Source organism: Uloborus diversus, chromosome 9 (genome assembly GCF_026930045.1).
Source record: "Uloborus diversus isolate 005 chromosome 9, Udiv.v.3.1, whole genome shotgun sequence".
NCBI lineage: Eukaryota > Metazoa > Arthropoda > Arachnida > Araneae > Uloboridae > Uloborus > Uloborus diversus.
The window spans coordinates 44,352,516-44,376,505 of NC_072739.1; the positions used below are offsets into that span (position 1 = coordinate 44,352,516).

General features: G+C 35.8%; 1 protein-coding gene across 1 annotated transcript; it reads left to right on the forward strand.

Moving 5' to 3' along the window:
- The first annotated feature begins 3,927 nt into the window (after positions 1–3,927).
- LOC129230193 (uncharacterized) lies at positions 3,928–23,469 on the forward strand. The gene is made up of 3 exons (XM_054864593.1): positions 3,928–4,021; positions 16,122–16,912; positions 23,374–23,469. The coding sequence occupies exons 1-3, from the start codon at positions 3,928–3,930 to the stop codon at positions 23,467–23,469; spliced, it is 981 nt and encodes a 326-aa protein (XP_054720568.1).
- The last annotated feature ends 521 nt before the right edge of the window (positions 23,470–23,990 follow it).

The window sequence follows — 23,990 nt, forward strand, 5'->3', positions numbered from 1 at the left end:
TCATAAAAAGTTTAAAAAAACGTATACTTTGTGTTTTTTTTGTTTTGCCTACAAAGAAAAAAAAACTTCCTGGCCCGAGATACAGGTCACCAAAGATGGCGGTCCTGTCATGATTTCTCACTTAGTATTTTCGTCAAAACTTTTAAAGTCCATTATCTCAGGAAGTTAGAACATATTTTGTTGCGAATTGTTTTATTTAAAAGGATATTTTTTCTTGTTTAAAAACGTATGCAACATTTTGACATATCTGCTTTAGTTTTTTTTCCACAGTTTTGAAAAAAAAAAAAGTTTAAAATAATTTTTTTGATTTTTTTCCAGTACGTCAATTTCAAAAATTTTCATTTTTTTACAGTTTATTAGTACCACTGAGCACTACGTTCCCTGAAAAGGAGATCTTCCACTTTTTCTTTTAACAGATTTTAGAGGCATTTGAAAAAAAGGAACTCTTTACAAAATGGCAGACCTGAAAATTCAAAAAAAAAAATTCGCAACTTGTGACCAGAGAACACTTTTAACTAAGTTATATAGCAAAATTTTCATTTTGAGTCTCTACTTTATCCAGAAATTTTATTTTTTTATGAAAACTAGAATGCGATCACCAGCCGATGCGCTGTATTTCCCCTTCAGCGTAGCGCCGAAAGTATAGTTAAGCGCAATATGCTATTTTATTCTCACTAAATTCAATATCCAGGACAAAATGGCGACTGAAAAGGAAAATTTCGATATGTAACTTAATTAAAAGTACTTATACGTATCCACGCAAGGAACTGCGTCCTTATCATATAGCTAATGTGCAGGACCATGCTTTGTTCAAATGCCACTCGTGTTTTATATACAAGACAGCGCACTATTTCTTTGTTAAGAAATTATATGAAAATTTTATACTTTAATTTCTTGTGAACAGTTCTAGGTACTTTTGTACAAAACATGGTGTTTTATCATAAAGGATAGTAAGTCTGCTAATCTTAGGATATGAGAGTATTGGGACATATGCCTTCATACGTACATCTAATGAGGAGAGATTAGGAATTATTTTTTTTTAATTAAAAAACTTTGCACAAATTTGCTCAGTTGTCAGTCAAAAGTTTCCGAATAAGAAAGAAATTTAAGAGGTCATATAGAACGCCCTGGTACTAGGAGTTAAAGAATAAAAAGAAGTCGTTTTAACTCAGTAAGAAGTTAAAGATTATAAAATAATTCGCTTACTGTAATTTCAGCTGTTAGTGCATCCCTCCTACTCGATGTAGTTTCTATGAAGGGTCCGAACTCATGAATTAATTGGAGCGTCAGAGTTTTAGTAAGACGAAATTGTTGTATGATTTCCACCTCACTTAATCTTGTTTTACCGTTTTAACTCAGTAAGAAGTTAAAGGTTATAAAACAATTCGCCTATTGTAATTTCAGCTGTTAGTGCATCCCTCCTACTCGATGTAGTTTCTATGAAGGGTCCGAACTCATGAATTAATTGGAGCGTCAGAGTTTTAGTAAGACGAAATTGTTGTATGATTTCAACCTCACCTAATCTTGTTAAACAGTGATTTTTTCCAACTTTCGGCGAGGAGTTCTTGCTGATTCAGCACCTTCTTAAATTATGTAAACGTAACTAATTCTAAGAAAGTTTCAATTGTTTTCAGTTCTTCCCGTACGTTTTGAAGACGCTTAGAGTTAGCTCAGTAAAGTTTGCATTTTCGACTTTTGGCCAGTTATTTGGCTCAAATACCCCTCTATGCAACGCTTCTAGAACGTTAAAATCACCCTCGGATTAAACAACTAGCGTTACATGCTGTTTCAACAAATATATACATTCTATGAGCTTGGCAGGGAATGTAATGATTTTTTTTTTCACACTTTTCCAAAAACTTTTGTTGCATATCCTTGTACTCCCCAGACATATTTCTTGCAAAATCGTATGATTGAAAGGCTGTTTTGTTTGTAGACATTCCAAGAGAATTAAGAGACGAAAATATTTTCTCTCTTCTCTTGTTTTCTATGTCAGTATAATATCCAGCTTCGAAAGTCTCTCAATAGGTACAGGACCTTCATTTGTTTCAGTGATATATCTTACATTTATAGCCAGTCGATCTTGATGCGAAGAGTCTATTTTCGTGTCAGCCATGATAGAGTAAAAGTCTACTTCTTTCTACTTTTTTAAAAATAATCTCGCATTTTCATCCATAATAAGTCGATAAATTCATTCTATGACACGTTGCTTACATATGTGTACCCTGAGGTCTCAGACTTGTTTAATCCAACCATTTTTCCCACACTCGCGAAATATCGAGAAATGAAGTTCACAACTTGCTTGAAATTCCCAAAATCTTTTTCTTCTAAACTTTTCTGACCTCGGAGTGCTAGATCTCGGCTTCTTAATGTTTTGGCAACATTAATAAAAAATTTTATGTTTGCCATATATGTAACGAATCGCGTTTCATACATTGAAAGCGATGTATGTGTAGCGCTTTCAATGGTGTAATGCCGATGATATTTCATAGTTAAAGTTATAATAAAAGTAATGAAGTAAATTCAAAATAAAAATGTTTGAAACGTCATACATATATACGAGGGTAAATCAAATATAAACGGTTACTTTTTTTGTGTGTGTTAATTGAATAAACTTAAACATAAATCATTTAACATATTTCAATATAAAAAGTCAGTAATCCAACGTTATGAAGCACAAAAATTGCAAATGATTGCAGACATGTGTTTCGAGGTTACAAGAAACACCTTTTTCAATGCAACGAAGTGTGAGCTTCTGAATGAAAAGTCATCCGAAAAAAGCAACACGGTGGAACAGGAGATAGTATAAATATCAAAAAATAGAAATTAAACGACACCTGGAGGCAAAATTTATTATATAATTCCATCAGGAAAAAAACCGTTAAGTAATAAATTTTAAAAGAAAACCCATAAACAATGCAAAAATGAAACCATTCTGAATAAATTAGCAATAAATTTACCAGCGGGAAAAACTATGTATGGAAGTAATGTACCAAACGGAAAAATGCAGGAAAAAACAGAGTGAAGTATAAACATATTGGAATTAGTTAATCACAAAGTAAATATGGATCTTCCAACTCTCGTTACTTACACAAATAAGACAAGTCCTTCTCTTCGACGACACTCACATTTAATTTCACACTAAATACAAGTACAACTCTGAAGTATAAGTTTCCATCTGGAACCATAACATAATTTTCTACAGAGTTCCCGTCTGGAACACTTGCTTGTTTCCACTCAAGCATCCGAGTTACCTTTCAAAATCTTAAAAAATATATCTGCGCTGATCAACGCATGAATTTCACTCGATTTATAAAATAAAGGATCAGACAACTCAATAAAGTCTGGAATTTTAATTTTAGAAACATCTAACTACGGCAGGTGTTGACCCAGTAATTTTATCAGAAATTAAAAACTCAATAGGTTCATCATAACTACGATCTTCGTTCGAAATAATCGTATTCAATAGATCTCAAGACTAACTGATCCCACCACCTGGCACCATTGCGCAGGCACTGATAATTCAAGTGACCTCCTGACAAGAGGTCTTATTAGTGCAGAACTGCTTCTTTCCAGTGAAAAATGGTGGACTGGGCCATCATTTTTACATTCAAACATTCCTCATGAAGTTGAGTCTAAGTGTCTTGAGCCAAAAGAAGAGGACTACCTAAATGAACTTAAAGCTAAGAACTCTAAAGAAAATGTAGCATTAATTTCAAAGAATAGCAAACCATTTCTTGAAAATCTCCTAAATCGCAAAAATCTCAAATCTCCTAAATCGCCCTAAATACATTGCCAATGGTTATTGGTCGGTATTTGTTTACGTCAGTACCTGCCACATCCACTTTAGGGACTAGTATCGTTCTGCATAAATTTGCGATTGGTGGAGTCCAACTAAGTCTGAGCCAACCGTTTATTATTCGTACGATGGCTGGAGCCCAGGCTCTCTTGAATACTCTTTTCAACATTCCTGGTATCATTTTGTTTGAACCAGGAGCTCCTGTTCTCTTCATTTTCGCAAGTCTTTTCTGAACTTCTCCTTCTGTGAAAGTAATATTTATGGTGGAACAGTTCAGTTCATTTTTATGGATGGGATGGACCCACAGATTGGACTGTGTGCCTCGAAGAGACTTTTCAATTTCTCCTCGACTGCCTCGAATTTTGATACTGCGTTTTGTTTCATTCCCCCTTCAAGGATAGCCCTAGCGGCTGCGCCTGGTCTCACATCCCAGAGTCTTTTTATGTACCGGAACTTTTTGTTCAGGACTCTAGATCGTATAAGTTGTGATGCTCTTTTTGTATTAGGGTTGAACCAGGCGTTCATCGATCTCACTAGTTCTTCATACTCTCTCCTTAGTGTACCTTTCGTATCGTTGCTGATTGGAATTTTATCGTGTGGACAGGTCTCACTGTGGTTGTGGGATTAATCTCCAAAGTTTCCTCTACATCCTCGTCTGGTTGAATTCTTGCTTCGTGTTGTTGCTTTAGTCTTTCGTATTTAGCTTTTTGTCGTAAGGACTTCCAGTTTTTCTGAGGAAATGCCTCGATTAAATGTCTTTTGATCTTTGGTGTTGTCATATGCGTATTTAACACAATATTTCGGATTGTTGCTAGATCTTCGGCACTCCAGGCTGTACTCTTTGTATTCCTCTCGGCTACTCTCGCGTAGTATTGAACGGGATGTAATCTTCGCTGGTGCTGGTTTAGTCCTCTCCCTGTGGTAAATGGCCTGTAGCATATCTGACACTGCAAGGTATAGTTTCGTGTCCTGTGGATTCGACAAAAAGTGGCGCTCATCCATAGGCAAAAGCCTATGGATGAGCGCCACTTTTTCATTAAAAATATATGGCGCCGCTTCGGTCACACTTGAGGACAGGTCTCTTCTTGTGCTTTCGGAGGAGACGCTTTTTGTAAGTGGGGAATGTTGTGTATCATTTTCTACACCTATTGCATATCCACCAGGTAGGTACCCATCGAGACTCCCCGCCCTGCTCCACCCGAAGGCTTTTCAGGGAACTAGCGAAAGCTAGGGAGTCTCTCGTCGTCTAACCACAAGTATGATGCCAACCAGCGATCCGGCTGTGTTCCTCTGTTTATTGAGTGACATACAGAGCTACCGGTCGGAACGGTAGTATAATATAACAGAAACTCTTGGTTAAATGAAATATTTACAAAACATTGCCAGCCGCTATGCTGGCGAGTGCTGGGAATTGACACTGCCTACAAGTAGGGATTACATATCCGGTCCCAGCTCCGGGTAACCAGGCTCAGTCTTCATCTGTCGGCTATCCTCAGTGTTGTCAAGTCTGGGTCTTCATCTGTCACGTTCGGGAGGTTGTCAAAATCGGGGTCGTCAATAATCTGTTGAGATGTCCTGCTGGAAAAAAGGGGAGGCAGTAAGTGCTCTTTTAATGGCATTGCAATACTTGATAAAATCTGCATTACAGAGGTTACCGCTAGTGTCCAGAACTGGAGGGACTCTGCCGCCTGTGGAAGTTCTGCAGTTATTTGTTATATAGCAATTATTTAAGTAGTAGTCTATTGTTATCGAATTTTGAATAATTTTGAACCTGCTTAAGTAGGCAGGGGTCTTAAAGTGTTCCGATATTATTTGGTTTGCAATAGGATCTGAGATTTTACATTTGGGGATTTTATTAATGAAACGATAAGTTCCTCTTCCATTTGCAGCGTTGTCCCAGTCGTTCTGCCATCTAGCTAGAGCCCTCTGTAAAACTAAGTGCCTAAATTTTTGCCTCGAGATGTTAAGAGGCGTACTGGCAGGGGACTTGGAATTAAGAAATCCAAAATAAACTGCATTCGATCCAGCCCTCCACTAGAGGTTTCGGATTATTAAATATCACCAGGAGAGAACAAGTCTTATTAGCTCGACTTCGCATTGCACATACCAGATTCACCCACAAATATCTCTTATGTCATGAACCAGCTCCAACATGCATTGCATGTGATGTAAATCAGACAGTTTTGCACATTTTATGCAACTGCCCAAATTTTAATCTAATTCGTTATAAATATTTTAACCCATCTTTAAAGGAGTTGCTGGGTGAGCCACCCCATCGCAATTTGTACTCCTTCCTCCAGGAGATTGGATTCTCCTTTTTAATTTAGTGTTTGTCACGTCATTATGTGATTTCGTCCTTTCCTTATTTTTCAAGATATTGTTTCGTCCATTTTGTCTTTATCTTCAAATTGTTTATATGTTTTTATCGGCTGCTCTTTTTTAATACTAGTACTTGAAGTTTTATGCTTTCTTCTTCAGAATATGCTTTTATTTACTTTACTCTTGATTGAAAAATAAATAGCATATTAAAAAAATCGTTTGGCGCAGCATAGCCCTCAAGGGCTCTTGCGCCATAAATATCAAATCAACCAACCAACCAAATTAGAGTGTGTCACAGATATCTTGTCTTCTTCTATCCAGTAGAGTATCATAAGTTTTGGTAAACATCCTTCACCCATGCAAATGTAATGTTTCATGAAACTCCGAAGTACATAGGGTGCATATAATCCTGCGGAAACTGTATTACGAATCGGATATTTAATTCAGCAACTGGGGATATAAGGCTCCTGTGATGTTTTTTTTTTTCTGATTGCCTGAAAATATACATCTATTTTAAGTTCCTTATTTTCTAAGAATGAACACTATTTGATGCCCGAAAAATAAATATCAAATAGGATCGTGCTGGTTCATCTCAACTGAAGATCTTTAAATAAAAATTATACTGTTTCCAATTGCATTCACCACCATCTGACAGTAACTGTCTCAGTTCGTCGTCAATAGTGTCTTTTAGAAAACCGAAAGTAACAGGTTTTCAACACTGAAAAAGACGCCTACCAAAAAGGTTTGTAAAAACGTGAGAAATGGCTGCACTTAATTTATCTTAAAAGGATCAAAAGTTTTTAACGGCGCTTCTGTATAATGGTAGCCTATCTACATTTAGATCCGAATGATGTCAGAAGAAAAATCGGTGCTGAATATAATTTTGTTGACATTTTTTATCGAACTAAAATATCAGTATTCTCCATTTTGTAGATCTGTGATTTTACATTTCTTGCTGCTTCTAACAACTTTTTTTAAGGTATATTTAGGTTCTGGGTGAGACTGGCGTGCCCTATTCGTCACTTTCACAACATTAAAAGGAGGGCTGACACTGTTATTTAATATTCTCAGGCGGCTGCAGATTTGAATAAATTATTGTTTGATTATTTTAATCTTTCTTCACGCCCCCTAGAGGGGAGCGCCCCATAGGTTAAGAACCATATGGCCTAATATAACATTGATTGGTAATTGTAATGGTAAGTAACGAAAAAGTTGAAAAAAACATTTAAAAATAGGGGGGAGGAATTTAAAAAAAAATGTAAACAAAGCCAAAGAAAAAGAAAGGCTGCTTTGAGATTGAACACATCAGCTTTGGAAATCTTAAAGTATGAAGTACCAGAACTACAAAGCAACACCAAGTGGATAGTTATGCAAATGCACTACAAAATCCTAATATTGCATAACCCCCAAAAGCTATTTAAAGCCAATTTCGCAACCTGACGCTTTACTTTATTGGCATCCAACTTTACACCCTCTCGCTGCTGAATGTCGAAAATATATTGTTAACGTTCTTCTGCAGTAACACACTCTACTGGCCAGCCATTGTTCTCCAGCTTTATTTTGAGGAACAGATCGATGTAAGACCGAAAGAGGGACGTATCAGACGTCGTATATCATAAAAACAAAATACAAAATAATAATACTATCATATGAAGAAAAAAATATATATTTGAAACTAAATACTCATCCGTAAGTTACTTCATATCCCTTTTTTCGGCTAGTTTTAATTCTTCCGTGGTCCAAGTGCCAATGAATGCCCTTTCATTATCCGAATGTTTGCAAAAGATAAGTCTTTCAAAATTGAAATTGTCAAGATTTTCCTGTACAAAGTTTTCTGCTAGTTCAGCCTAATCGATTCGCGTGAAAAACCTCTAAAAAAACCAAAACATGTCGAATTTTTCTGTGGAGTATAAATTCAAGCACTCGTGCCCAAGCTGATTTTCATACCCCAGTTGGCATCTATAACATTGTATGAGTATTACCACTTTTGTACAAAACATTTTAACTAAACACCTACTAAGAGATCTCACTAGCTCAAGGAATCATAACGGGTTTTTGGAGTCACCCATATTGTTCATCACGAGTCTACAACATCATTTACTCTTATTATTTATCTTAAATGATGGAGAATGTTTTGAGGAAGGAGAGGTGATGAGGAGTAGGGCCTTAGTCTTTTCTTCATTGATTTCTAATTTATTTAGTTTGCACCAGCGAATTATCTCGTTTATTCCGTTGTTGGTAGCCTGTTGCAAGTTTCTAAATGAGTTTGCTTGGGCTACCAGTAGGATGTCATCTGCATAGCATAGGATGTTTGTATCTGGGATGTTGTAGGAGCTTAAGAGGTCTGCTATTAGCGTGTTCCAGTAAACTGGACCGCTGTTGGACCCCTGTGGGCAACCTTTATTTAGATGTTTTGTATAGGTGGTCTTTCCTATTGCATTAATATATGAGATGGTGCGTTCTCTAAAAAAGTCTATGATTAAGTTTAGTAAGTTCTGTGGCAATTTGCTTTCTTCAAGAACTTGAATTAATTTTGGCCACCATACGTTATCAAATGCTCCTTTTACATCAATCTTTATTAAAACCGAGTGTATATTTTCGGCTTTATTTTCTCTGAGTTGTTTAATTAGGTTTCGGAAAGCCTCCTCCGTGCCTCTCCCTCTCGTGAAACCATATTGATTTGGAGGAATTTGGTTGTTACGCTTTTGGTGATGGATTATCCTGTTTGATATTAATTTATCTAGTACTTTACCTAGTGTGTTAAGGAGGGAAATCGGACGATATTTATCGTTTGGCTTTCCCTGCTCATCGGTTTTGTTGATTAAGATTACTCTAGCCCTCTTCCATGCTGTGGGGAAAGTCCCCAGGTCGAAGCATTTATTATATAGGTGTGTTAATGTTTTGTTGTGCTTTCGCTCTATTTCTTTAATCATTTCATTTGAGATGTTGTCGGGGCCACTAGCTTTTTTATTTTTAAAGGATCTTATAATTAATTTTATTTCATTTTGAGTGAAGGGTTTATCTAGGTGATTATTTATCTTTGGTGTTCTATTACGTATAATTTTATGTTCTTCTGTGTCAGTAGCACAGTTATCCTCTTTGAAAATGTCGTCTATTATTTCGGTGATTCTTAGATCATTATCTTTGTTTTCAGTATTAAGAATGGTGGTCTTTTTACGGATCTTAGAATTTGCAATTTTATAAGGTAGGCCGAAAGGGTCCCCTTTATTACTTTCAATAAAACTTTTCCAGGAAGCACGCTTGTAATGATCCTTTTATTACATCAGAGAAGGAAATTCTAGAAGAAATGAAAGACCAACACGTAAATGGAGTGAAGAGGATCACGATTAAACGCAGTGGCGAAATGCAGAATACTAAACATGTCATTCTGACGTTTAGAACGCCTATCCTCCCTTCACGTGTCAAAGCTGGTTATCTCTCCTGCCCTGTTAGACCATATGTTCCTAACCCGCTACGGTGCTTTAAGTGCCAGCGCTTTGGGCATTCCAGACTGTCATGCCGTGGTGCAGAAACTTGTGCCAGGTGCGCTGAGCCCGGCCACGACAGCAGTGAATGCAAAAAGGAATATAAATGTGTCAACTGCAAAGGAGATCACCCGTCCTACTCTAGAAAATGTCCAAACTGGCTCTCCGAAAAGGAAATACAAGTAATCAAATTCACTCAGAACATATCCAGATGCCAGAAAAATTGTCCAGTCTCGTACGCCTTCAGCCGGACTTTCATATGCTGCAGCAGTAAGAAAAGTATTCAATTCTACTAGCACACAAACAGATCCTCAAATTATTAATACAATAATAAGAACTAAATCAATTAACTCTCCAAAATCAAAAAATAAATAGCTCAATATCCCTTAACCTCCACAAAAAAATAATAACGAAACTAAAATATTAAGTACACAAATCCCGAGTACAAGTTAATCATCTACAATAATTTCGAAAAAACCAACTAATCAGAAACAAAACAAAACTGTAGAAAAAAAGGGTATCATAACGGGTTTTTGGAGTCACCCTTATTGTTCATCACGAGTCTACAACATCATTTAGCACAGTCGATTCCAAAACACCGTCCATTCTTTTCTTAACCAGATACTCCAAGGTGTAAGTAAGCCGTCTATCCTTGAAAATGTTAGTGATTACCTCGGCACTTGAGTCCAACTTATTCATTTCGCTAGTAGTCAACAACACACGCTCGGGTACAGCTTGAATCTTTTCTTCTGAACTCACGTAGCAGGGAAATAACTTCCTGGTTCTCTGCCTGGTACTACTGTTCCGTAATCATTAAGTCTTGCTCCACAAGAGATGCATCTTGTTTTCCACAAAACGAATGCCGCGTCAAAGCTCTCCAGACTTTTGGACATAAAGAAATACCCGCGCACATTAGTTCTACTTTCTTTAAATTTTCGGCACCACTTACGAACAACATCAGCTCTAACTAAGTTCTCTCCTTGTCCCCTAGCACTCTTCCTAGAGAAATTTTTAAATTTTGGGCATCCTTTAGAGGATGCTGTTCGGCTAAAAGCCTTTATTTTTGTTTCTTGAAGGATTTCACCAATATTGTTAAAAAAAAAAATTTGTAACTTACCTTTTGCTATTCCAGGAAAAACCTTGCACGGGAAATCCCATCCACCTGCCACGGACACTCAAATGTTTAAGTTTGAATCGGAAGTGTTCGGGAAAATTTGTGGCACGCTATGATTGATTGCCGTTATTCGGCAGAAGTCGGTAAACTTCCGACAAAGCACATGTCAATTACGTAATATAACCTGTTGAGGTGTTGGGTGCTGAATGTCGAATTAGATAAGAATTGTGCAACCTGCAAGCTGTGTGTTTCCGGAGTTGAGCTGTTCTTGCAAGATGCAAATGAGGTAACGTCACATCGTTACGAGCACGGTCGGATCTGGCAATAAATATTCGGACCGACCATAGCTCGATGTCTCTCACTCATTTTCTCGTTTGTGCTGCTTGTGTGTATGTTCGTCCATGTCCTTATAAAGTTTTTTGCTACCGGCCTCTCAGTGAGGTCGGATTTTTTTGGATGCTTCGTCATTGATGCCCCCAGTTTGGAAGCGCGAGTTATTATGATGTTCATAAAAATGGAAAGTTATAGTCCAACTTAAGTGGGTTGTTTGGTCTTCAATGCTAAGGAAAGGAGCGAGTCCATCTACAATGTTTACCTGGATATGGTGAATTCGATGCCTGAGGTATGAACTGACCTGCGTGCAATTATGAGGAATTGCGATGCTGTCCTTCTGCCTATGCGGAATTCACGGTGAAAAGCCGACAGAACTTTTTGACATCTGCGTATTCGTCTTGACTCAACTTGGACTTACTGTAAGATCTTTTGACCTAGCCTAACCTAATATTTTTTGAGGACTAAACTATTGTGTTGTAGCTATTTTAATAATGCATGTTAAATAAATGTTTTCAATGTTAAAAAGTGATTCATGTTTTATTTTCTTCGGGCAGACCACTCCCTCAAATTTCAGTTGGAAATGAGTTGCCTAATTTTCAGCTTAGCTGTAGGCTACTAACTCTATAATATGTAAATATATCCAACAGATGCTGGGTAGGGCCCTGACAGTTAGAACATTTGGGTGCTGTGAGCTTATCCCTGTGCGGGCAATTTCTAGTGAGGTGCTCCTCTCCGCACCGAACGCAATGGGGTGTCATGTGGCAGTTAGCACTGCTGTGGTTATACTTTTGGCACCGATGACATTGCGTCGGTCCCTTCCGAGCCTTGTAGGGCTCAATAGTAATGAACGTGTGAAAAAGTTCCACAACGTCATAGATCTTCGCTACACCTTCTGTAAAGTTCAGGTGCAGTTGGAAGATAGGAAGGGGGATGGAGCCCTTTCGCATGAGTTGGGACACTTTGCTCAAGCTAAATCCAAGCTCCTCAACAGCCCACTTCAAATCCTCTTTATCAGTTTTGAGAGGCATTCCCTTAACAACTACCTTTAGGGGTTTATGCTGCTTAGGGAGGTGCACATAATACTGTATCTTGGCTTCAAGATACTTAGTAAGTGCGCGGTGGTCACAGGAGATTTCCGGGAAGATCCTCGCAAACTGGCCCCCAACCCGCACTTTAAATTTGGCTCCGGCATCCTTGCTCAGCTTAGACACAAAGTCAGTGGAATAATCGGGGTACAGGGCAAGGATAGACTTAACCTTTGCCTCTGCATCCCCATTGGAGGCAGTTGCCGAAGAATTTTCCTCTACGACAAAGTCCGTGTTTTCAGTAGTATTGCCTTCCTCCTGTCTAAGAGGGACAAATTTGTTGGCTGTATCAACTTTCTTAGCCACTTCATCGACCTTAGAGGAAGGACCCTTGGAAGTTTTGTTGGGGGTAATAAAGCCCCCCTCAATTTGCTTACGTTTGATTTGTGAGATTGGGTCAGTAGGGGCGTCCCTATCCCTATCATTAACGACAACATTAGTCGTGTTTGCATTAAGGTTTACAACGAGCTCGTCAATGGAAAACAGCAAACCATGCTCACCGTTCTGGTCTTGAGGCATCGTCCGCTTGATCCCACCGGCGACCTCGTTGAGTTCCATCACTCAGTCCATGTAGATGGGGGGGGGGGGTAGAGGTGGAGCAAGAGTTCCTCGCCTTCATCAGTGGTCTTAATCTCCGTAGGAGGTCATCGGTCTCCGGAGTTTTGCCCCTATAACCGAGGTAGTCGGCAGGGTTGATAGACAGGATGGGCGGGAACCGGCCTAGCGTTTCCGTCCAGGTGCGTGGGGTCGCGCCAAAGGCCGCGACGTCTTCGCTCGTATACAGAGCCATGATGTCCAGCAATTCCTTCTTCGCACGAGGGGGTAAATTAAAGTCCGGGCGAAGAGTTTCGTTTATATTTGATTCACCCCCGTACAAGTTATTTTGAAACCCGGGGAAGAGGTGCTTTTTGATCCAAAGAGAGCTCATAATGCGTTTTCAATCTGTTTCTTTCTAATTGACGATTTAAATCTTTGCGAATCAAAAAAGATTTCGAAGCAATCTTCCGGGTTTGGTGAGCGTTTACGAACACGGGGCAGAGCCCCCTAGTATAATAAATTGTTTGGCGCACTATAGCCCTCAAGGGCTCTTGCGCCGTAAAAATCAAATAAACCAACCAACCAACTTGTCCAATCACTGTATAAATATCAATTAAGTTAAGTGAAGTTAGACCCACAAATGATTGAACATCCTAAACTTATAGGGCAGTCGCAAGTGACGTCATGCTGTGGGACAAACAAAATCCATGTGCTGATGACAACTAAACATGCTGGAATCAGATCTTTCGATTTCGATCTTTCGCCACGTTGGTTTGCATTGCTTACTTTTCGCATCTGATTTATTTTTCTATTTTTATTAGCTTTGTAAATTATTACTTATTAGTCTATTTTTAGTTATTAGTCTATTATTAGTTATTAGTCTATTATTTGTTATTAGTCTATTATATTAGTTATTAATCTTAGTTATAGTCTTATTATTAGTTTTGTATTGTTTTGAGCAATGCCTGCCTTTTGTGGCGTATTTGGCTGTAGCAATCGAGCTAATCGAGATGCAACAACATTCTTTAGATTACCTGCGGTGCTGACTAAAGGGTCAGAATTCAAAATAAAATTAAGTGCTGAACGTCGGGAACGATGGATAACCGCTCTTAAACGAGCAGACTTGACAGACTCCAAATTACAATGGTTCAGAATCTGCGGAGCACACTTTCTTACCGGTAAGTGAACTATCTTGATTAGTTTTTTTGCATGAGTAGTGTAAACAGTGTAATTTGAAAACATCAATGCTGTTGCTAGATTCTTAAACTAAAATAAAAATGACTGTCATAACCTCAAAAATTATTTACAATATCTTTTTATAATAAAAATGTATTGATGTTGAATGAAAAGTTCAGTTTTTTAATCTACCACCACTTTCCCCCACCTGACCCAACTCGGTCAATTTACCGACTACTCAGTACTCGGTACTCGACCAAATTTTGATCAGATACTCGGCCAATACCGAGTAGTTGTAAAAAAATTGAACATTGTTCAAGAGAGATTTTACAATCGACAAAAAGTGCAAGCATATTATATTCTGCAATCATTTGCAATTGCTATATTCATAAAATAAGACTGTATTCTATGTATAAGTTGAAAAAGAAACACTTATAAAATATAATCTGAGTAAAAGTCAAGTACTTTTCTGTATCACATATTTGTGTAGGACAAGTTACTTTTGGTCAGAAACATTCTAAGGGACCCTTAAGATGAATATTCATAGACTCGTAACAAAAAACCCTTTCAATCGTATTGCAACCTAATCACTTGAAAACTTGACTGCGAATTTTTAAAACCTTGGTTTTGCAGATCCAAATTTTACCATAATTATAACAACGAAAAGAAGTAAAATTAAGTCGATTTTTAAGAGTAAGAAAAAGGTTGTGACTTTGGGTAAAGAAATACTTAGGGGACAAAATGCTATTAAAATATTTTAATAATTGAAATTGTTTCACAAAATGTGAGATTAAAAATTTAAAGACATCTGACCGATATTTTTGTCGTATGTCTTTACATTCATGAGTTCACATTTTATGCACTGAAAAAAATATTCCTTGTAACACAAACATGTGACTGCAGTGTTCCTGCATATTTGGGCTTTTACCATTGCGTTATTTACTTTAAAAATTATTTGCGTTTATCGGACTAGAACTATAATAGATTGATACAATTTGTTTTAATTCCAACTTGATCAATCATACTTTTTATTTAATTGTTTATTGTTATTTTTTAAAATAACTTTCTTGTAAAAAAATTGACACAAAGAATAAATTTCTTAAATAATGTGTAATTAAAGTTCACCTGGAATTTAGTTTTAAATCTATTATATGGCCATAGAGGTCTATACTACTACTCCAATAAGTTCAAAATTCATCATGTGTGTATCGTTGGTTCTTAAAACATATTTGGTAGTCGATAACTCGGCAACTCAGTACTCGGCCGAGTAGTGAAAGGCTGAGCGAAGTGCTACTCGGTATGTCTCTATCAAGGAAGGTACTTCCATTGTTCCACTTATAAATGTGTGCAACTACTATTGATGAAGAAAAATATCATTTTCGATGCCTGCTCTGAAAATAATTCTGGAGAAAATGAGTGTAATTAAGGTTTGATATACTTACGCTTTTGAAAATAATTTTCTGACTGAGATAGGGTTTTGCAGTGGCGTGGCCAGGATTCTGATTTGGGAGGGGCCCAGCAGCGGCGCTACTAGAAAATAGTTTTTCTTTGGGGGGGGGGGACATTAGAAAATGATCCCTGTTGATCTCATCTGATTAAAAGAGAGGGATCCAGGAGTTGTTCTCGGGAATTTTCTCAAAATTGTTGAATGAAAATGCAATTTCTTTTTGGACAAATTTAGGTTAGGGGAAAGAAAAGCTCAGCAGAAATTTGTAGAAACTAAAGCCTTAAAAATGCTATCATAGTTTTGCATTTATTGACGTTTAGGGTAAGGGATGGAGCTTGGGGATACTCCCCGACTGTTTCAAAAAAGAAAAAAAAAACAAATCAAAATCAATTCCTCCTCCCTCTCCTGATGTTTTTTAAAATTGAAGATCTAAACACATTCGGAGACAAACGTAGAAAATTTTGCTTTAAGATTTATTTCCCCATTTAATAGGGAAAGTCCACAGTGGTGCACACAAGAACTTTTCATAAGGTTCAGGATCGAAGCTCCACCGCCCTCATACCATGCTTTAATATATCGCGAAAACATTTTCTTTTGATTTTATCGATAGTCGGGAACAAAAAACTAAAAAATACAATATTGAAAAACTACTTAAAATTAGTTTATAAAAGAAATTATTTATAATAAATACTTTAAAAAAAACCAGAAAGCTGAAAAATGTATGTATTATTAGCAGTTTAAAACACTAACTACTAGTTGAGACATATTCAAAGCATTTTTATCTGATGCTTTAATTTTGTATTAATAATTTTATTTCTGATTTCAGGCAAGCCCTCTGCTTTGGAGGACAAAGATAATCCAGATTGGGTCCCATCGGTGAATCTTGGTTATGGTTCCTCCAGCATTGATTGCTCGAGGTATAAACGAAGGATGAAAAGAAAAGTTTGTTCTCTTGCTGAGGATCTTGCAGAAAGCGGTGCTGCCGACAATAATGATACCGAGTCAAATCATAAGGATGTGGGTGTCCAAACTGATGTATCAATGAAAGATTTAGATCTGCAGCAACAGGTTTTTCGAGACATGCAGTTGGAACTTTCAAAAGTGAAAGACAATCTTAAAAAGATAACGTTAAATGAAGATTCCTTCAAAGATAATGATGACAAGGTAAAATATTTCACGGGATTGCCTACTTATGCATTGTTACTTATTATTTTTGATGTGGTTCAGCATCATTTAAAAGAAACGCCACAGTCTGCCTTAAGCAAATTTCAGAAACTTTTGCTCACCCTCATGCACCTAAGGCTGAATTTCGACTTTACGGACTTGGCATACAGGTTTGGAGTGTCGAAATCAACATCCTCCAGAGCATTTGAGGATTGCTTATATGTCATGCACAAACGATTTAGTCGCATGGTGTCCTGGCCTGAAAGAAGTGATTTGGTCGAGAAAGTGCCATCCTCGTTTTTAGATGCATTTGGCAAAAAAGCAACAATAATCATAGACTGCTTCGAAATCAAGATAGAAAAGCCTTCGAATGTGGTAGCTGCAGCACAAAGTTACTCACATTATAAAAGCAGCAACACTGCAAAGTACTTAATAGGCATCTCACCTCAAGGTGTAATAATTTTCATTTCATCAGCTTGGGGTGGGAGAACAAGTGACAAACATATTGTTCAGAACTCTGGTCTGCTAGAAAAGCTCCTTCCTGGAGACCTTGTTCTAGCAGACAGAGGATTTAATGTCAAAGAAGACGTAGAACTTTACTGTGCGGAAATAAAGATTCCTGCGTTTACCAAGGGTAAAAGACAGTTGAGTGCATTAGAAGTGGAAGCGACAAGAAATCTTGCTCATGTACGGATACATGTTGAACGTGTGATTGGACAGCTAAGGCAAAAATATAGAATTTTGAGTGATATCATGCCTATCACCCTTGTGAAAAAAACTATCCCAGACGCTCCTCCAGTCATTGACCAGATTTTGGTTGTATGTTCTGCGCTGGTGAACTTCATGCCATCTGTCATACCTTTTGATTGATTTTATCTACAAATGTTGATTATAATTATTACTAAAACAGTTGTTAATGCTGTATATTATGTATTAAAGTAATTCACAAATACAAATTGAAAAGTCATTTTATTTTTCAAGACATTCATGTTTAAAATGGTTTTAGATGTGTCATGTAAAAGACAGGCAAAAATAAAATTCATAACAATTTTAAATATTTTTTATTTAAAACTTGGTATTAAAAAAAAAGAAAATTCCTAATTTTTAACATTTTTACTAAGTATTGTCAGCTTGGAGATTCACACAGCTCAGGAACTAATGATTTGTATTTAGGATTTCAAACATTTCAGAATTAGAATGGAGAAAACTATTACAGGGCATAAAACCCACGTTTAAAATCTAAGGGAGATTTTTTTTATTTCTGAGGAAAATTTTTGTGAAATTATTAACGCCAATTTATTGAATCAACTGCCTTAATGAATCAAATTGTCAAATACAGAATAAAATCCAGTTTTATTGAATTTGCCACTTTGTGGAATCGAAGCTATTTAGAGCTAACGTAATTCATCCGAAGCCACTGTATTTAGTTCCCAGGCAAAAGATATATCGTTAATTTCTAGATTTTACATACATTTCATATTTATAAACAATTAGTATTATTAGGTTTTTCTGTTTCCTGCTTCATATTTAAATGAGTTTGTAACAGCAAAGTTAATGTAATGCGTCATAAGATTAATTAGATTGAATTAGAGACGTACCGAGTAGCACTTTGGCCGAGTGCTCGGCATTTCACTACTCGGCTGAGTAACTGAGTATCAATTATGTCATAAAAAGAACCACATACACATATGTGATAAATTTCGAACTTGTTGAAATAGTAGCATAGATGTTCTTGTCCATATAATAGTTTGTAAAACTAAATTCCTGCTGAAATTTAGTTACTCATTATTTAAAAAAATTGTTTATGTCGAAAATTTCGCAAAAACATTATTTTAAAAATAAATAAAAGGTATGATTAATCAAGTTGGAATTAAGAAAAATTATACCAATCTTGTGTAGTTCTAGCCCACCAAACTTAAATAATTTTTAAAAGCAAATAAAACAAATGTACAGGAACACTGCAGACACGTGTTTCTGCGTTAGAAGGAATGTCTTTTTCAGTGCATAAAATTAGAGTCCCTATATAGAAGCTTCGCTTCAGAGTCTCGCAATACGCGACCCTCCGCTCATTGGTCGAAGCCTCCAGCTTACCCCCGTAGACTTAACATGGAGCGTCCGAGAAGCTATCAAAAATACGCAAAATCCAATGAAATACAGCACTGAACAACTCTTTTGCTGTTTGTTATCAATATACGGATGTTTAATATATATGCATGTGCAACTTTTTCTGGAAAAATCCCTTTCTTTATTTTTAAATCTTATTATTTGTGTTTCGGTAGTGAAGAATCCATACTGTTTATGCTTATTTTTTGCTCAATATCCTTATACAACCTGCTTATTTTGGTGCTATACGGTATCTATGCATTCATTTTGTCATTATCACTTAATTATACCACTGTAAACGCAGTCTACTGTTTTAAATTTTGCTTTTATATTCGTTTTTGTGTACGCTTAGCTTGGCAAGCTTTTGAATTCGTTTGGCGACAGCAATGCTCGCCAAGGTTTTGCAGCGTACAAAGAGGATTTCAATTAACGTTTTGTCACTTTCTTGTTAACAGGGGCCAATCCAGGATTTTTTTCTCGCTACCTATTTTTGTGAAAGTATTGCATCATTCTATTTTTTTTTGAAAGTTTTTTTTTATATATAAGAATTGTTTTTCTGAATTTTTAGAAGCATCATAATTTTTGTAAAAGAAAAGTAGAATAAGTGAAATTTTAGTTCCAAAAATGTAAATGTCATCTAGCATTATTTTTAACAGGTTTTGTTTTTTGGGGAGGGGGGAGGGAGCTAAAAACCTAAGAAATGCAAAAAATACCATCGTAATTCCAGCTTAAAAAGCTATGTACTGTGTACAATATAGGAAATTATGAGAAAAACGGTTCCCGAAAACAGATGTTAAAAGATTGAGATAATATTACTTAATAAACTTTGGCGAGAAACAGCTAAAAATTAGTTTAAAATACTACAAAAAGGTTGCTATTTAAGTGATTGTTCATATGAACTTGCTTAGAATTTTATTTTATGAGTAAATTTTGTTTTAAACAGAGAAACAAATTTTATATTTTGAAACGGAAATTTTTGTAAAATTTTCATGTTTTTGTGAAGCTACCGATTTCAAAACAAGATTTTTGTGAAGTTACCGAAAAACGGTAGCAAAATCAGCCTGTATTGGGCCCTGATTAATATGCATTTTACTATAAAATAAAAGTTACCAGACATTCTGCATTTTAGCTTTAGATATGTGATTGCTATTAATGTCAATAATTGACTCGAAATTTTTGACGCATCGCGTAATTTGTAGTTTTTAAGAAATAGTTAATTGATTTAAACTAAAATATAGAAATGCCGTGCATCATTTTCACACCTGTTTATAGGCATATTGAATTATATTCTGCGAAATTTTATTAGAATTAATATAATGAATTTTTTTGCGCTGATGTAATGCAGTATTTTTTTTTTCCTGCAATTTGACATGGAGTCCCTTTGAAATGGCTTCTTGAAACCACAAGATGAAAAGTCAAGGGGCATTTGTCGGATGTATTTTGATCCACAAGTTCACTTATTTTGTCTTTAAAAAGGTGTTCCTTGAAACCCAGAGACTCGGATATGCAATAACCTGCAATTTTTTTTCAATTACTTTGGTATTTCTTATTTAATTTTTCTGCAAAGTTATTTATTGAACTTTAAAACTACCTTACTTAACATTTTATTCACAATTAAGTCCCCCAAATTAATTAGCTTAATTGTTCATATTTATAATAACATCCGCACATTGTGTTCTGTGCTCTTTCTTTCTTTCTTTTTCTTTAAAAGATAAAAAAGTCAGACACCTCTCTTAGTTTTTTAAAAATAAGATTTCTTTAATACATTTTTTTCAAAGCGCAGGTATACAATTTCAGACTTTATAGTTAGTTTAAAGCATGTTTTCTCTGAGGGAGGGTGCGGGGAATGAATTTTTTTCTGACAATTTCCCAGTTTTCAGTTTTCGCTATCAAGGATTGTAATCAGGTTTTGAAAGTTTTCTTAAACGCTCTTGCTTCTCGCTTTCCATATTAAGGCTTTACAGTTGATTAATTTATTTCTCAAAGTTGTAATTTTTATTTACACTAAATACTCACGAAAAAAATTCGAATGCCGGGTAACATTTTAAATGTTACACCATAATACGTGGAGGAATCATATAAAATATTTTAACAATACTGCAAAAATGTGCAATTTTGATGTAAAATAAAGGTACTGTAAAATTTTTTTAAAAAAAGATCACTAAATTTGTTTGCAAACAAAATGAAACGAAAATTATTCGAAATGAACTCATTAAAAAAAACTTTGGTATAAGAAACGCTTTCGACAGTATAATCATTCATATTACTCTATTTAAGCCTTAAAATTTTCATAATGTTTGAAAAATAGGGGGCGGGGGGGGGAGGCTGTAGTTACGTATCGAATGGTGTTTTGCATAGTAATCTAACCGCCCATGTCATGTACTGGCTCTGCAAAAGTTAAAAAAAGAACGGGGAAAATGAAGTGAGCGATAACGCGCCAATATTGCACCCGCTTAGCCACAAAGCAACCCCCTTTGGTAAAGTCGCTCTTCGTATTGCGCGACTCTGAAGCGAAGCTTCTATATAGGGACTCTACATAAAATCAAAACACGTGTCTGCAGTGTTCCTGCACTGTGCTTAAAACATAGTTTTATTTTTTAATCAAAGGTATTTTTATAATTCTTATTACTAATCTATGTTTGTAGCAAAAATTCATTTTTAATATCAAAATTCCATATTTTCTATACTTACCTTTTTTGCATAATTTTTAATAAATAAGTTTTATTAACTTTGGGGACACTATAATAAAGATTTATTCCATTGAACTATTACAAACTTCATTATTCTCAAAATTTAAATTTGACTTGTATATGATTGCAGATTACATAAGCTTGCATTTTTTTTTGTAAATTTTAATATCTGTCTTGGACAATATTCAATTTTTTGCAACTACTCGGTATGGGCAGAGTATCTGATCGAAATTCGGCCGAGTATCGAGTAGTTACCGAGTACTCGGTACGTTTCTAAAACAAAATGGAAATGCAACAAAGTAAAAAGAATCACCCATGGTGTTTTCCCAATTTATTATAAAATTAAAAATTTGTAAAAGGCTTCAAATGCTTAACTTTTCTTTTAGCTATTATATACATATGAGAATAAGGGGGAAAACTTTCTACACAAATTCAAAAAATTTTGATACTAACAATTCTGTAAGGAAAATTGAAATAAAAGTTCATTGGAATATTATGAACAACTAAAATTTATATTCTGCTGGCCCATTGACTCTCCCTGTACCATTAGTAAACAGTGAACTAGTTAATTTCAAGCCCTGATTAAAATCATTGAGATTTTCAGTACTTAAAAAAGATATTACAGTGGCCGCTGCTTTTATGAGTCAAGTTTGTTCCAAGCAGTTTTGGTTCCATAAAGCGACTGATTCAATAAAGCTGGATTTTGTTCAGTTTTTGACAATTTGATTCGTTAAAAGCGGTTGATTCAATTAACCTGCATCCACTGTAGTAAAAATAAGGAATAAACATTCACAAATTCAATAATTATAGAAGTGAAGAATTACATATTTTAACCACTTATAATGTATTTTTTCTACACTGTTGTAACTATTCTCATGAACTATTTTTTATATTTTTTTGATATGTTTTGAAAACAAAAACACGTGTAAAGAAAAATGAATAAATGACAAGAATTCACTTTTAATTGAAACAAATATTTCATCCAATTTTTAAGTATAAAATGTATTCCAAATATTTTGAACAGTATTGATAACAAAGCAGAACAAAGATGTATTGAAAAAAATCAAGATCATCAAGAGTAATAACCCAAACTTATTAAATAAAAATGAACTTTCAAGTAATGTGTCTGTCATTCAGGATTTGACTTATAGACATTGTAAATTACATGGTTTACGATCAGTGCATTGAATGAGAAGATATTTTAAACTGATACATGCTTATCATCTAGCTTTATACAGAAATAAATAGTATGAAATAGATAATGTGTATAATAAAATGAAAAGCAGTATATACCAAGCAAAAAATATAAAATCTATAAACAATGTATAATAAAAAAAATCACTCCATACATATAACAAAACAAGAAATATAACATGCATAAACAGAATACAAAACAGAAATAACATATTAAAAATCTTCACAAAAATAATATTGTTGGAGGCTTTTTTGCTTTCGATTTCCTACTGGATCCATCAGGAAATAGTGCTTCAGTATACACTTTACCCATGAGCTCTGGCAGCACTACTTTCCTGAAAAATTTTTCAGCCTGAGGCGTTGCATCACTCCAGAACTGAAGATCGGGTTTGATCCTCTCAATGAACACATTATCCGGATTCCACAAAACAAAATCACAGTACTCCCTTTGGGAAACAAACATTTGGCACTGCACTTGGTAATACCAGGAGTGCTTTCTATTGAGGGAAGTTTTTCCATCAGTTTGGATCAAACATTGGTGGTCCAATAGAGAATCTTCCGGTTCCCGTACACAATAAGGGCACTTTACCTCCAACAACCGTGGCCACAGCAATCGCAAAAAAGCAACCCATCAGGTGAAGCACCAAGGTGTGGATAATCAGGGTTGATTATCAATCCACAAGACAATATTTGAACATTTGGGTGTTCTTCCTGCTGAATTGATGTATAAACTTTTCTGGCATCTTGCTCATGTTTACAGCCCCATGCTGTTGGTTTGGAGTAAAAACGGGCTTTATACGGATAACATATCTTTTTGAGAGTGGATAAGGCTGGTGCATCCAACTTAGTGTGTAGAACTGACTTCAGTATGGATGCAGTTATTCGCCCAGTCCTGTAAAGGAACCATTTTTTGCTTCTTGCTTGCAGAATGGTTTCTGTATTTATTATATGAGCTTCAGCCACGTCAACTTTGACTTCAACAAGAGCAGCAGCCTCTTCAAGCTCAACAAGTGTCTTCTCTAAATATTGTTCCGAAAACAAATTGCCGAGGTATAAAGGATTGACAATGTTTTCATTGAACCCTGGAACAACATTCAGTATTGCACTATTGGATCCCGCATCTTTTAATTTTTTGCACATGCTGAGGAATTCGGTATCATCCATCTTGGGTACATGAGGTCGCTTTAATTTGCATTGTGTTATTTTAGATGCACCAGGAATAGAGAAATCCATGTTTTTGATTTCTGCAAAATCAACATTTTGCTTGGGTTTACCCCAATACTGCTTAATTGAAGTAATCGATGTTTCTTCTTTCTTTAAAACTATGTTTTGGACGAAAAACATCAGTGCGGCAACATGGGAGCAAGCTTCACCCAGCCCAGCCATGCAAGTGCAGTGTGCCGACTGGATAACACCTCCAGGGCTGGCGACGAACCATGGACTCAGGGGTTTCTCTGATAATCGCTGGGAATGTTTTACCTATAAATCAAAAAGAAGAAATTAATAGAATAAACAGAAATATATACATTACAAAAAGTTGGTAT

Coding starts and splice junctions, on each gene's coding strand:
- LOC129230193 (XM_054864593.1), top strand. CDS start 3,928: ATGGCTGGAGCCCAGGCTCTCTTGAATACTCTTTTCAACATTCCTGGT. Junction 4,022..16,121: donor TGTTCTCTTCATTTTCGCAA/GTCTTTTCTGAA, acceptor TTCTGATTTCAG/GCAAGCCCTCTGCTTTGGAG. Junction 16,913..23,373: donor TAGGCATCTCACCTCAAGGT/GTAATAATTTTC, acceptor TCTTGCTTGCAG/AATGGTTTCTGTATTTATTA.